We start from the raw sequence: 13,671 nt of genomic DNA, 5'->3' as shown, positions 1-13,671 counted from the left end.
AGTGGGGAACATGACAAAGAGGTGGAAGAGAATAGAGTGATAGTGACATCACCGTTGAACATTTGATTTTTTTGTTGGCGGCGACTTCCTTCAGGCCTCATGCAGTTCAGGGTTCTGCAGTAAAGAAGTATAAGACAACAAATATGCATTGAACCAATATATCTGTTCGATCATGTTAGTTAGCTTTGTGTATAAGGAAGGTCAGAGTGTTGGCAATCATAAATCAAAATGGATATGCTTATGCATATTTGGCTACTGTTTTGTTGTTTTGTTGTGGTTTGAAGGTTACTTGACACGTGTAAAAGTAGAGATAGAGAGACAAAGATGGTAGTAAAATGAAGATAAGGATGGAACATATCCCAAACAAGAACAGCCGTATAAGTTTGACAACGACTACAACAAAGGTTTGCAGCCAAAATTGTCCGAAGAGCATATCATTCTGTTCTGTGCATTCATCATTACCACTCACTACACAATGTGTAAAGACACCATTACTTGACCAACTTCTCCACAGTTGATATGTCACGCATGCAAAACTCTATAGGTAGCGCGAGGTTCCCACAACTTGTTACCTCTACCGAACTAAGTTCCTCCATTTGTCCTTCAAATCCACCTACCAAGTTACAATCTTTTATATCACTCACACTTTCCCATATAACTAAAGAGTATAAATGTAAACAAAGGATGTGCTCACCTCAGTCCTCTGTGCGAGTACTGCAGGGTTTGCATTCTTTATGTCTTTCCATGCTTTACCATACCTTCACAACAACAACAACAACAAAATGGCAATGCTATAAACGTATAAAGTGCGCCAACATCAAGATGTATTAGCATTGACTATTGATAATAGAGTAGTGGACTTGGTAAAGAGTGCTGCGTACTCTTTTACTCCTGCCCTCAGAGCTTCCACTTCCTCAGGCGTCCAGAATTTCTTTGGCCTTCTGACAGGGGAATTTATCTTCTTCAACGGGGATACATTCAAAGGTACGGGGCTAGATAGACGAGGCCGAACTCTTCCAGACCATGTTCCCTGACTACTCGAACCTTTCTCACTTGCATTATCCTGTTGCTTCACAATTAAACCACAACTTTTCATCAACCGTAGAACAAGAATTTAAAATTCACTAACACTCACCGGTGTTTCAATATGGTCTTGACCGCTTGTTCCAGACCTTTTAACCCTTGAAGGCTGAGGAGTGACATTTACGGAGTGGTCGAATGCATTGTTAGGTTCTTGCACTTGCCTAGTGGAAGGTGGATCGATTTGTCGTTGAATCTCTAACAAATAATCCTTCAGCTCCCGGGCAGCCATTTTGTCCCCCTTATCAAGACTTGACTCATGTTCCTGTTCTTGTGCACCCATTGTCCCTTCCTCCTCTGCTGCAAGTTGTTCATTGACCTTATCAATCCCATCATCCTCCAGACATCCCACTCCTTCAACATCTCTATTGTCCCCATTCTCGTTAGAGTTATCAATGTTGTCACTCTCCATACGCCCCACCCTTTCACCAACACCATTTAGACCCTCTCTGCTGCGAACACCATCACCCTCTACGTTGTTCTCGCCCTTGCGGTTACGAAACCTCCTTTGAGCAACTGCTTCAAGAGAGGAACTCCCAAGTAGTCCCCACTGCTCTTTAAGAAGCTGATTGAGAAAGGAGATGGCAGTGTACCTGATGTTACTCTCTCGAATCCGCTGATACATCTCAGGATCCTCAACAGCCTTCTTCAGATCAGTCTCCCACTTCACCAATTCATCGCTCACCAAACCGCTCCCACTCTCCTTCAAACTCCCAATCCTCTTCGTCCATATCCTCTCAAGAGCGTCGGTGAACAAACCATCCAAAGGATCCAACGGCCACATGAACCTAAGCGTGCACTCAGCAGCCGTCCAGCAATAAGCAGACTTGTGAGACTCCGTAATAACCGAACGTTGAAGCTTCTCAAGAATCTCGAGTAGGTCAAGCGTTCCCTCGTCGACACTACCTCGGAGCAACGAATCATGTAAGTCCCGCAAAACAGAAGAAACCTTAAGGGTTACGCACTCGTCGGAATCTCCAAATCTCAGCGCCGAGAGCAGGTTAGTAGGGGAAACCGTAGGATTGTGTTGACTACGGATGAGAAATTCAGCAACCCATTTGTCCATAACCTCCATATTTGAAACTTCTGCGATCAAAATCGAACCTTTTGTTTGCTTCCCAAAGATGAAAGTTTGCACGTTCAACGGAGAAGATGAATAGCTCTGAGCAGCGGTTTCAGATATTTGTCGGGATAACGAACGGTTTCCAGATTAATGTATAATGGGCCTTAAGTTGGGCCTTAAGATGGGCCTGAAGTCAAAAATGATATTCGATGGCAAATAATTGACAAGTGTCGTTACCCGAGCCTTATCCACAGATTCGCCAATTCTCATTCATTCGATCTCTCTGACTTGGCGCGCTCTCTCCTCTCTGTTTGTGTCTGTCTGTGCGATAATGGCCATGGCAGAGCTTACAACTCCCAAAACGACGTCGCCGTTTCTCGACTCGTCGTCTCAGCTTCGCCTCTCTTCCAAGTTGCATCTGTCAAACCAGTTTCGCCATCTTCTTCTTCCACCTCTCCACGCTACTCCCAGCTCCAAAATCTCATGCTCTGTTTCTCAGAAGTAAGTCTCTAATTTGTTTTCGCTCTATTAAAGTTTCAACCTTTACCTGATCAGTTGCTTGTTTTTTTTGAATCTATGGTTAAAAGTAACCAAGCCCCTGTAGCGGTTCAAGATAATGGGTCGGTGAAGACGAAGAAAGAGTGTTATGGAGTGTTCTGCCTCACCTATGACCTTAAAGCTGTAATCTTTACTTTCTCTCTGTTTCAGTAAATAATGAATTGTATATGTATAACTGTTTTTTGGTGTAAATCTGCAATATTCTTTGAGTTTGAGTGTTACCATGTGTGTGTAGGAGGAGGAGACGAAGTCATGGAAGAAGATGATCAGTATTGCAGTTTCAGGTGCTGCAGGAATGATATCTAATCACCTTCTTTTCAAAGTAAGTTATCTTTGTTTATTGCATACTAATCATTGGTCTTTAATCTTTTTATCTTTTGTAACCTTTACATATTCTGGATGTAGCTTGCTTCAGGTGCAGTGTTTGGACCAGACCAACCCATTGCTTTGAAACTTCTCGGATCAGAGAGATCAATCCAAGCCCTAGAAGGCGTTGCGATGGAACTAGAGGATTCTTTGTTTCCCTTGTTGAGAGAAGTTGATATAGGAACAGATCCATATGAAGTGTTCCAAGACGTGGAGTGGGCTCTTCTGATTGGTGCAAAGCCACGAGGCCCTGGAATGGAACGTGCTGCATTGTTGGACATCAATGGTCAGATATTTGCTGAGCAGGGCAAAGCTCTTAACGCAGTTGCTTCTCCTAATGTCAAGGTCCTTGTAGTGGGAAACCCTTGCAACACTAAGTAAGCTTATATTCCTTGCTTCTCTTCATCTCTTAGCTCAGCATCTTATGTATACTTATTTTTGATCTTCTGTTCAGTGCCTTGATTTGTCTTAAGAATGCTCCCAACATTCCTGCAAAGAACTTCCATGCCCTCACGAGGTTGGATGAGAATAGGGCCAAATGCCAGCTTGCTCTTAAAGCTGGTGTCTTCTATGACAAAGTCTCTAACATGACCATATGGGGAAATCACTCCACGACTCAGGTTTGCCTTAACTTGCTCTAGTGTCATTTATGTTTCTCTATGTCTTTGGATGTGTCTCTTATTTTCTAGAGGTGAAACAGGTGCCAGACTTCTTGAATGCAAGAATCAATGGCCTACCGGTGAAGGAGGTTATTACAGATCACAAATGGTTAGAAGAGGGATTCACTGAGAGTGTCCAGAAGGTATAACATGTCGCTTTCTCTGATATTGTGATGATTTAAGGGAGAGAACACTATTGGCTGAGTAAGCTGCTTTTGCGTTTGTGTTTACAGAGAGGTGGCTTACTAATTCAGAAATGGGGTCGTTCTTCCGCTGCTTCTACCGCTGTTTCCATTGTTGATGCTATTAAGTCTCTTGTAACTCCTACTCCTGAGGGTGACTGGTTTTCCACTGGGGTACCATCTTCTTCTTACTCTCATTTTGATAACAACATGATAGATTGGTTCAGACCTTGATATGGTTGTGTTAATGTAATTTTTGTTTAGGTGTACACAAATGGAAATCCTTATGGTATTGCTGAGGACCTTGTTTTCAGCATGCCATGCAGGTCAAAGGTATGTTCTGTCCTTAAGAAATGAAAGCTTTTCTATAGTGGCAACTCTCAAAATTTTGTGTTTTTGTTTCCAGGGAGATGGAGACTATGAACTTGTCAAGGATGTAGAAATTGATGACTACTTACGCAAACGAATCGCCAAGGTATTGCCTTCTTAGAGTTTAGTGTTTTGTGGGTTTTTTTGTTTAAATTCCTGAAGTTCAACTGAGACATGAAAACATTGCAGTCGGAAGCAGAACTGTTAGCTGAGAAGCAATGTGTTGCACACCTCACTGGAGACGTATGTATCAGTCTTGTCTATTCAAATAAAACCAGTTTTAAATAGAAGCTAACCTTAGTTGCTTCATGTATGTATGTTTCAGGGCATCGCCTTCTGTGATCTTGGTCCGGTAGATACTATGCTTCCTGGTGAAGTTTGATTTTGGTGAGGACGTTGAGCGTCTCAAGTAAGCTTTCTCTTCAGGGTTGTTAGCTGTACAGAGCACACCCACATTACTCATGTTGATTGGTCAGAATAAATGAATGAAACTCTTATTTAAATATGTATGTGATTTTACTTGAGCAATGCACTAAAGGTCATAAACAGTAGTGTTTGTAAACACTTTAAAATGTCACCTGCTTTATTTTAGTTCCAAACCACAAACTATGTAATGCATATCTAATATCAAACCCAAACTGTTCCCAAATCTTTTAAGCTTTTTTTTTTCTTTTCTTTTCTTTTCACCCAAACCAAACCCAAAACAGCTTTCTATATGTAAAATAGTAAACACAAAACAAAAGTTACAAAGTGTGTATATATGCTATACATCATCATCAAGAAGCTAGAATAGAGGATGGTCTTGCTGGTCGATGCCCTGAAAAGTCATCGCGTAGTCTCTTACACTCGTCTTTGTAGTAAACAAGTGAAGAACAGAGTTGTCTAATCACTTCCCTCTTCTCTTCTGCTACTTCTTCTATCTCCCTCCTCTGCTTCTCCACCTCCTTCTCCATCTCTATACTCCTACTCTCTTTCGCTTTCATTTCATCTCGAAGAAGACTCATCTCTGACTCTAGCTCACTCACTTTCTTAGTTACCGTCTCTAAGCATCTCTCTTTCTCTTCCTTCTCCACATTCAGCACCTCGATTTCTCCCTTCAGCCTTTCCTCCTCTTCCATTTTCTCATTGACCACCCTTCTTATCTCGTCTTCAAGATAACGCACTTGCGCTTCCAGCAACTTAAACTGCTCGTCACGTTGTGTTTTCTCCTCCAGGAGCTTGGCTATCTCGGCTTTAACCTGTGCCTTCTCCGGGAATATCTTCTCTTCCGCGTCAGACAAAGCCGTCTTCAGATCCCTGATCTCATGATCTCTACCTGCTAAACTATGTTTCATCATGGAGACTCTATCTTGCAGCTTCGCAACCTCTCTTCTATCCGCAGTTGACTTGCTTTTCCACGCCGCGATCTCTTTCTGAGCCGAGTCGAGCAGGCTTTGCAGGCTCTTGAGCTTTACCTCGTCGCACCTGCTTCTCTCAACTTCTCTTCTCATGATACCATTCTCTTTCTCCGCCTCACGTAGCCTCAGGGTTGTGATCCTCAGCTCTTCAGACAAAGTCTCAACGTCCACGTCTTGTGTTGAAGCTGCTGCCTCTTCGTCATCCAACTCTGATGGAAGATATCTAGCGAGCTGGCTCTTCAACATGTAGATTTGGTCTTCTGAGTTTTGTATCTTCTCGTTTGCATCCCTCAGTTCCTGCTCGCAAGCAGCGAGTTTGGCAGGATAATCAACGAACTCACTCTTCACTCTTGTCATCAACAAGCTCTCAGTGTTTCCTTCAAGCTGCATCCTCACTCTCTCCTTAGCCTCACGCAGCTCAAGATCAAGATCAGCTACCCTTTTAGTCAAATACTGAAAGTCAGAGCCAACGCTGACGTAGCCAGGGTAATTAGTCACGGAAGAAGAATCATCAGACTCAAGCTCAGAGTCTGTAACAGAAGCAGAATCATCTCCATCTTTATTATGATAAACATCAGAGGGAAGTCCTCCTCCGGTGCCAAGGAAGTAGTCAAAGCCAGGAGCACGGCGAGAAGGAGGGCGGCTTAACCTGTTAAGCTCAGCGGTGATGTCAGAGGAGGAGACGTCAGAGAAGCCAGAGCCCTGTGACTGAAGCTCTAAGGGAGAGGTTTTCCTCAACTCTCCTGTGATGTTCTCGTAACGCTCGGCTAGAGAACGGTACATGCGGTGAAACTCGTCGACGAGGGTGAGAAGCTCCGGTCTCTTCTGGTAATACATCTCTGCCTTCTTGGCGAATGAATCTGCATCTTCTTCTATTAACTTCACCATATGTTTCACGCTCCTGTCCATCTCTGAACCACACAATAAACATTCATGATTATGAAAAAGACTATCCACCTAACAGGACCATGAGATGGGACTACTCACCATCGAGATTATTCTCTAGCCACTTTGAGTTCTTGAGGCCGATGTGACTATCCCACCACCATAGATGTGATTTGGTGGATTCTGCTCTCTTGATACTAGTCTTCTTGGAACGAACCTAGCAAAAATCAAGAAATGAGAATTGATTCTTGTTAATTAGTATAAGAAAAAAATAAAAGACAAAAGCTTCTTCTTTTTGTTTTTTGGATGTTACCAGATCATAATCCATGGCTGCCACAAAAATCGATGGACCCTATGAGAAAGCTGGAAGCACACAAGAGACAATCATGAGAGACAATGTGAAAAGACGACTTCTTTTCTGTAAGACAAATAATACCCAAAAAAAACGTCGGTCTCTTTTTTCTTTTTTTCTCCTCAAAAGAATCGAGAATCTACAAATACTTATACAGAGAAAAGGACAAGGAACAGAACCTGACAAGAAGTAGAAGATGTTGTGAGGCTTGCAAGGGAGGTTAAGCAGAGAGGGAGATGATGATTGATGATGCAAAGAGCTTATTTTCAGATTGTTGGAAAAAAAAAACAAAATAAATTAAAAGTCAGAAGATTTTATACACTTATTACCTTTTAAGACAACAGATATTGCGGACAAAGTATTTAGCAATAAAACGTGGCCAAGTGATTGGTTGTCTGTCTGTAAAATTTTTATGTATTAGTTACGTAATCTTTGGGACTAATTCCATAGTGTCCATGTGGAGAAGATACAAGAGGTTTATATAATAGTGGGATTAAGGGTTGTATTTTGACCTCTCTCCCCCCACTAATCAAACCGATTGATTAATAAAAGAAATGGTCATCCAAGACTATTTATTTCCTCTTCCTTGATTATTATTATGTTGCCATTCTCACACATACTTGAAGTTGAATTACGCAGTCAAAATATCAATTTTTGCAGACGCTGAATATTTTAAATTACCTTTTTTTGTCTAAAAATCTGGAGTTTTTTTTATTCTTAATGCAATTACGAACACTTTTTTCAGGGTTTAGGGGAGTAATATCAGAAGGCCAACACAAAATTATATTTTTGTGGCGCTCCACTTAGCTTTTCATTTCATAATGCATTAGACATTACATGTTTTGTAATTTTAATAATTTATTTTCTTATGATGCGTCAGCACATTCAAAGTTATAACTGCTGACAGCCACACACACAACTCATTACCCTATACAATTTTCGAGAAATGCTTTAGAAGTAAATCATTTGAAATTAAATTTAGCTACTTACATGTATAATCCACTATAACTGCTAGATTCAGATAATTTGAAAATTTTAGTTAATGCAAATAGAGAATATTATCTTGCAAATCTTTTTCTTTTGTTTTAGTCAAATCTTGCAAATCTTGTTGTGTTAATTACTGTAAGAATCATAGAACAAAAATTCAAAAACATTAGATTGTTTTGGTCCATCCGGTACAACATTTCAATTATTTTATAACCTGGTTTGAAAAAAATATTTGATAAATATAAACTTTTAACAAACTTCTTTGATGAGTTATATACTAGAAAACATGTAAAACAATCTTTAATACTTTTAGTTAGTTTATTTCATTTAAACTATTTTTTTTCAAAACTGAATACTATAACTATCAATTAAAAACTTTATACTAGTGGAATTGTGATGTGGACTCCTCCTGAGTATAAGGAGATTACTCATATTCAAACAAAAAGCACGCAGGTATTTTTCATAAAGAATCTAAAAAATCGAAAAGGTTGTAAGAGCAAGAAAAATAAATTTAGACCAAAAAAAAATAAAAATAAATGTAAAACTGTAAATGTTGGCCGTCTCGCTTTGGTCCTCTTGTGCATTGGTTCAGAAGACGTGTAAGTGGGCCTCTAAAGTTGCTCCACACCACATTGAGAATGCAAGATGAGACTGGTAAGTGCTATGTATAATCTTTACATGGTATGGTGGAGAAGAACGTGATAAACTTTGTTAGTTTGGAAAATGCTGCATTTTCAAAATCGTTCTTCTAATGTATAGAAATTGACATGATGACAAGCGCATCATAGCAATGTACAGAAAGATACCTAGCTACAAAAGATAATTGTAGGAAGAAATACTGGATGTATAAGAAGATTTGAAGATGAGTGAGAAGCATTTTGTGCTTGTGGATGGTGCCGGGCATGGAATCAGAAACAAGACATTGATGCTATCACCTGGTGCTTACTCTTGGACCATGCCATTGCCAAATTTTAGACACCCACTACTATTTCAGGCACCCACTACCTTTTCTTTTATGTAAATCTAACTGTAGAAAGCTGGGAGACTAAACACAAACCCAAAGAATTAGAGATGTAACTTAGTTCATATGTTAAACGGCCACCGTTTTTTTTTATAGATTTGAACTGTAAAGGCAGAGAGAGATTAAAGAAACACAAACATGTGTGAAGTTGAGCTTCATAAATTAAAGATGCAACTTAGCTCATACATTAAACAGGCAACTTCATGTCCACTAAGAAAACACTGGAATTTCAACAACACGCATAATCTGATTCCCATCTTCGCTTTCTACTCACTTGTAGAACTCAAAGTCCGTGTCTGGCTTCTTCACATTTGAGCGGTAACCCTTCTCGAAATCCTTGGGCAGTATCACATATCTGTTCTTACGCACCGCATGCATTCCCGCTTCCTGGCAGATTGCTGCTATCTGCGTTGTTCAACATAATATTGAATTAGTATGTTACTTGATATCTATCATCTTTGGTTGCAAAATACTCAAATATAAGGATTTTCATGCAATCATTATAGGGTCAGTTTCCATCAACATAACTACCAGATAAAGTAAATCAAACCACCTAACTGCCAAGATTGGGTTTTACGCATTATCTCACGTGCACAATTCTTAGAAAATCATTAGGTGGTGATATAGAAACAACGGAGAGGCAAACTCTAGTGGGAAGCATATAAAAGTAAGTAAAGTAAACAAACCTCAGCAGCGCTAATTTTATCAGGCCGTGAAACATAGTCTTCCAAGTCAACCTCATCACTTAGGTTCATCTTGGCGGTGCATACCTACACAAGTAAAAAAAAACAGTCAATAAGACATAAACTGTGACATGTCATGTGCTTAAAGATCAATAAACACGTTCTCTTAAAACAACATCTGGTTTCATATTTTTTTCACTAGTTGAGTCAACATTCAAGTACTTGTAGTAGTTAACTAACCTGGAAAACAAGCCTCTTTTGACGTCTATCAGGAAGGGGGAACTCAATCTTACGATCAAGTCTCCCAGGACGTAAGAGAGCAGGATCAAGAGTGTCTGCCCTGTTGGTTGCCATTATGACCTTGACATTCACGGTCTGATCAAATCCATCCATCTACATCGAATTCAACAAGAGAATTTAGAACACAACTTAGCGTGAAACTAACGCATCAGAGCATTTATAAGAAGACCACAAGACAACATTGTTTTTTTCAATCAAACTCCATTAGTCTACAGCATAAGATCTGATTTACACCCAAAGAGAACATCAGAATATCAATATACAATTAACTGTTCCTGTCCTCACCTGATTAAGTAGTTCCATGAGAATACGCTGAACTTCCCTATCAGCTCCAGTCTGAGCATCGAACCTAGCAGTAGCGATGGCATCAACCTCATCAATAAAGATGATAGCTGGAGCATTCTCCTTGGCAAGACGGAAGACATCACGAACCATACGAGGTCCCTGCAATCAAAGGACAAGTTACAGTCACCAACTACAATCACCCAATATAAAAAGCCTCAAACAATGAACAAGCTATGATTTTTTTTCAATACCTCGCCGAGGTACTTCTGCACAAACTCGGAGCCAACAACCCTGATGAAAGCAGCGGTTGTGTGATTAGCAACAGCCTTAGCCAACATAGTCTTCCCAGTCCCAGGAGGTCCATAGAGCAAGACACCTCGTGGTGGGTCAATACCAATCTGTTTGTAAAGCTCGTGGTGGGTAAGTGGCAACTCAACAGCCTCGCGAATCTCCTGCTTCTGAATATCACATCCTCCAATATCCTACAACAACAAAAAAAGCCAATCCCTTTTCAAAAACCCATACCCTAATCTACAAAAAGCCAATCTCTTTTCAAAAACCCATAATACCCTAATCTATGTAAAGCCAACACCTTTACAAAAACCCAGAACCCTAATTTAGAAAAAGGAGGAGACTTTACATTGTAAGAGACGTCAGGCTTCTCGGATTGACTAAGAAGAGAGATGCTAGAATCCGCCTCAGGCGGCAAAACATCGACGAGGGCGTTCGAGTGACGGTGAAGAGCCACGGAAGCAGAAGGCTTCAGGTCTTCTCTGTTGATGGTGCTGAGAATCCGAACGTAGTAATTGGATCCTGTGGTGGATCCGACGATGCCGTTGTTCTGATCAACCATCTCCATGAACTGGCCAATCACTAGAGGCACGGATTGGATTCTCTTGACCTCCTCTTGAGCGCGTAAGAGCTCTCGTTTGAGATTCTTTTGCTCGTCTTTCACGTATTCCTCTTGGATGTCCGTGAACTCTAGCTGCCGTTCGAGGGATTTGAGACGGGAGTAAGGATCTTCTTCGTCGGTTGTGGATTGATCCATTAGCGGCGGAGATGATTTAGGGTCGAGAACCATCGCTGCGGCCATTGTCGACTCGTCGGAGAGATGTGTTTTTGGAGTAGAGAGGAAGGAAAGTGCGATTGTGAATTGACGAAATAATAATAGACAGAGAGTAACGATTTTGATACAAATTTAGAGGGGCCTTTGTCTCTAACTAAGGCCCAACATTTGTCTTTTATTTAATTTTTTGTTTAAAGGCCCAACATCTGTCTCAACTATTAAAACTAAACCTTGAGTTTTTCTAAATAATTACAGCTTGTACCACTACATTTTAAATAAATAACTGATTCAAATTAAAGTTTCTCACAACTACTACATTAATCATTTAGATTTTGCCGGAGAGTTCACTTACCAAAATCTTATACATTTACGTTTTATTATACATTATAATTTTATATCTTATACATTAATCATTTGAATTAAATTTTATCAAGACTTGAAACCGGTCAAATGTTAGTGAATCTGACCACTTTAATATACTAAATCAATTATGATTACAATCTTCTCAAATTCTGGTGGCAATAGTCTTGGCCATTTGCTGAAATATTATTGAGTCAAACCAGAAATATAATATTACACTAAAAAGATTGAATTAAATAGAATTATAACTTTTTAAAAATTTAAACCGATTTCGTTCGGTTTACACCTAAATTACAAGATCATCTTTTAAATATTAGTAGTTAGATACAAATACAATATCAACAACCAGTTAGAAATTAATAGTATAATCCTAATCATTCCGAATAAATCATGCGGTTATTGAGCATTTATTATAACTAATCTTTCAAAAAAAAATTCCACTTCGATACGTACGTGATTATTATGTACATTTTGCTATAATAAAACATGATTCACTCGAAAACTAACTTCTTAATTATCTTCCCTAAAATCAAGCATTATTAATTGGAAATCTAACCTTCCCGAATATAATTTCCAATGGTTTATGAGTTTAAATACGAATCGATTATATGGTAATTAATCAAACGTGATTCTCTTGAAATCAAACATTCCAATTTCCAACATTAATATTACCTTAATTCTAAACTGTTGTTTATGTTTTTAAGTGTTGTATGTTCCTTATTTATTTTCCATATAAAGTAATCTAAAAGACATATAAAAGTAAAAACATTAAAAAAATTATTTGCCATAAGATATTTGTTTTAGAGAAATAAATATATTAGTATACACAAGCATATTAAATGGTTACATTTATAAATAAACTAGGGTAAACCCGCCCTACAGGCGGGCGAATAAAAAAATAATAATATAAATTTATTTATTTATTTTTTAATTTAATTTAATTAAAAATACTATTAAAGTTCATAATTGTTTTACAACAATTTTATCTATGTATTTAAAATTCATTTTAAAAATTATTAACTTGTCTAACTATAATAAATATAAAAACTATAATTATTTAATTTTTCTCAATGTTTATTTTAATTTAACTATACCAATAAGAAAACACTATTAAACATTAGATATTTTAAAAAATTATGTTTATTATTAAATTATTTATTATAAATTATTTTTAATTGTTATTTCTTTTGATTTTTTTATTATGTCTATTAACTTTTACGGTTGAAATTGTTTGATGTTATAATATTCAACCTTAATTTCATTACGGTTAACTAAATTTCACAATATAATGTTAAAATTTAATGGGCTATTATTTTGTTGTCAAGTTATTTTGCATTATGTTAATCGCTTCGCGTAATATCCTATTTCTTTTTAGTTTACAGCTTAGAAATTGTTTATATATTAACATCGGTGATGATTGGTTCGACTGTGGCTTAAAAAATTTAACTGTAGATGTTTAGCTGTAGATAAATTGGTTGTAGCTGTAAAGTTGTTACTGTAGACTTTTTCTGCAGAGACTTTTACTGTAGTTAAATTTGTTGTAGCTGTAAGTTATAGGCTGTAGATATTTTAAAATAAAATATATGAAATATGTGTTGTATATATAAAATTATTATTTTATATGAATTAAAATAATTTATATTAATATTTTTGTTTATAAATTATCAAAATTTGTTGTAATTTTAAAAGTGATATGTAAATAATATTTATATTATTTAAATATCTTAATAGTTAAAAAAACACTCAAATTCAAAATTAAAATATTTATAAAAGTTTTTATTATGATTATATAATTTATTTGATATTATAGATATCTTTTTTTACATTTTACAGATTCTACAGCTTATAAAAATATGATGTAGCATTTTTGCCTAAAATACATAATAAAAAGTTTTGCTTTATTTTTTTTGCTGTAGCTTTAAAAATAAAGCTAAAGCATGATTGGTAAAATTAAATAAAAACTTGATGTAGACATTAATTTTTAAAAGTAAAGCTAAAGAATAATTTATATTAATATTTTTGTTTATAAATTATCAAAATTTGTTGTAATTTTAAAAG

At 37.5% G+C, this 13,671-nt stretch overlaps 4 protein-coding genes and 1 long non-coding RNA gene across 8 annotated transcripts; 2 read left to right on the top strand and 3 right to left on the bottom strand.

Moving 5' to 3' along the window:
- Nucleotides 1–311: 311 nt before the first annotated feature.
- Nucleotides 312–2,397, bottom strand: LOC103845260. Of its 2 annotated transcripts, none has more exons than XM_009122094.3 (4): nucleotides 1,136–2,397; nucleotides 882–1,069; nucleotides 695–758; nucleotides 312–613 (listed from the first exon to the last, which is right to left on the bottom strand). In XM_009122094.3, the coding sequence occupies exons 1-4, from the start codon at nucleotides 2,153–2,155 to the stop codon at nucleotides 575–577; spliced, it is 1,311 nt and encodes a 436-aa protein (XP_009120342.1). In that variant the 5' UTR covers nucleotides 2,156–2,397; the 3' UTR covers nucleotides 312–574. The 2 variants fall into 2 exon arrangements, with proteins under 2 accessions (XP_009120342.1, XP_009120343.1); XM_009122095.3 differs by having other exon boundaries at nucleotides 882–1,063.
- A 4-nt stretch (nucleotides 2,398–2,401) lies between these two features.
- LOC103845258 (malate dehydrogenase [NADP], chloroplastic) lies at nucleotides 2,402–4,926 on the top strand. Its single transcript, XM_009122090.3, has 11 exons — nucleotides 2,402–2,644; nucleotides 2,731–2,824; nucleotides 2,937–3,023; nucleotides 3,107–3,444; nucleotides 3,522–3,687; nucleotides 3,768–3,869; nucleotides 3,960–4,082; nucleotides 4,173–4,241; nucleotides 4,315–4,383; nucleotides 4,467–4,520; nucleotides 4,603–4,926. The coding sequence occupies exons 1-11, from the start codon at nucleotides 2,475–2,477 to the stop codon at nucleotides 4,657–4,659; spliced, it is 1,329 nt and encodes a 442-aa protein (XP_009120338.2). The 5' UTR covers nucleotides 2,402–2,474; the 3' UTR covers nucleotides 4,660–4,926.
- A 46-nt stretch (nucleotides 4,927–4,972) lies between these two features.
- On the bottom strand, nucleotides 4,973–7,352 carry LOC103845259 (protein NETWORKED 4A). 3 transcript variants are annotated; one of them, XM_009122093.3, is made up of 4 exons: nucleotides 7,241–7,352; nucleotides 6,873–6,922; nucleotides 6,662–6,776; nucleotides 4,973–6,585 (listed from the first exon to the last, which is right to left on the bottom strand). In XM_009122093.3, exons 2-4 carry the CDS (start codon nucleotides 6,885–6,887, stop codon nucleotides 5,054–5,056), a joined length of 1,662 nt encoding a protein of 553 aa, XP_009120341.2. In that variant the 5' UTR covers nucleotides 6,888–6,922; nucleotides 7,241–7,352; the 3' UTR covers nucleotides 4,973–5,053. The 3 variants fall into 3 exon arrangements, with proteins under 3 accessions (XP_009120341.2, XP_009120340.2, XP_009120339.2); XM_009122092.3 differs by lacking the exon at nucleotides 7,241–7,352 and adding an exon at nucleotides 7,091–7,229; XM_009122091.3 differs by lacking the exon at nucleotides 7,241–7,352 and adding an exon at nucleotides 7,091–7,223 and having other exon boundaries at nucleotides 6,873–6,977.
- Nucleotides 7,353–7,646: 294 nt separating this feature from the next.
- LOC103845255 lies at nucleotides 7,647–9,284 on the top strand. Its single transcript, XR_628499.3, has 2 exons — nucleotides 7,647–8,552; nucleotides 8,658–9,284. It is a non-coding gene; the product is annotated as an uncharacterized LOC103845255 (long non-coding RNA).
- Nucleotides 8,964–11,356, bottom strand: LOC103845256 (26S proteasome regulatory subunit 6B homolog). Its single transcript, XM_009122089.3, has 6 exons — nucleotides 10,828–11,356; nucleotides 10,439–10,669; nucleotides 10,188–10,346; nucleotides 9,843–9,995; nucleotides 9,606–9,689; nucleotides 8,964–9,324 (listed from the first exon to the last, which is right to left on the bottom strand). The coding sequence occupies exons 1-6, from the start codon at nucleotides 11,278–11,280 to the stop codon at nucleotides 9,190–9,192; spliced, it is 1,215 nt and encodes a 404-aa protein (XP_009120337.1). The 5' UTR covers nucleotides 11,281–11,356; the 3' UTR covers nucleotides 8,964–9,189.
- Between the last annotated feature and the right edge of the window lie 2,315 nt (nucleotides 11,357–13,671).

Source organism: Brassica rapa, chromosome A10, assembly GCF_000309985.2.
Source record: "Brassica rapa cultivar Chiifu-401-42 chromosome A10, CAAS_Brap_v3.01, whole genome shotgun sequence".
Lineage (NCBI taxonomy): Eukaryota > Viridiplantae > Streptophyta > Magnoliopsida > Brassicales > Brassicaceae > Brassica > Brassica rapa.
This window is presented reverse-complemented; position numbering and strand designations above follow the sequence as displayed.

Excerpts from the sequence above, each read along its gene's own strand:
- LOC103845258 (XM_009122090.3), top strand. The coding sequence starts at position 2,475 with ATGGCCATGGCAGAGCTTACAACTCCCAAAACGACGTCGCCGTTTCTC. Across the intron at positions 2,825-2,936 it reads TCACCTATGACCTTAAAGCT|GAGGAGGAGACGAAGTCATG; the intron begins GTAATCTTTACT and ends ATGTGTGTGTAG. Across the intron at positions 3,870-3,959 it reads TCACTGAGAGTGTCCAGAAG|AGAGGTGGCTTACTAATTCA; the intron begins GTATAACATGTC and ends TTGTGTTTACAG.
- LOC103845259 (XM_009122093.3), bottom strand. Across the intron at positions 6,586-6,661 it reads GCTAGAGAATAATCTCGATG|AGATGGACAGGAGCGTGAAA; the intron begins GTGAGTAGTCCC and ends TGTGTGGTTCAG.
- LOC103845256 (XM_009122089.3), bottom strand. The coding sequence starts at position 11,280 with ATGGCCGCAGCGATGGTTCTCGACCCTAAATCATCTCCGCCGCTAATG. Across the intron at positions 10,670-10,827 it reads AGCCTGACGTCTCTTACAAT|GATATTGGAGGATGTGATAT; the intron begins GTAAAGTCTCCT and ends TTGTTGTTGTAG. Across the intron at positions 9,996-10,187 it reads TCATGGAACTACTTAATCAG|ATGGATGGATTTGATCAGAC; the intron begins GTGAGGACAGGA and ends AATTCGATGTAG.
- LOC103845260 (XM_009122094.3), bottom strand. The coding sequence starts at position 2,155 with ATGGAGGTTATGGACAAATGGGTTGCTGAATTTCTCATCCGTAGTCAA. Across the intron at positions 1,070-1,135 it reads AAGACCATATTGAAACACCG|CAACAGGATAATGCAAGTGA; the intron begins GTGAGTGTTAGT and ends TTAATTGTGAAG. Across the intron at positions 759-881 it reads CTGAGGGCAGGAGTAAAAGA|GTATGGTAAAGCATGGAAAG; the intron begins GTACGCAGCACT and ends GTTGTTGTGAAG.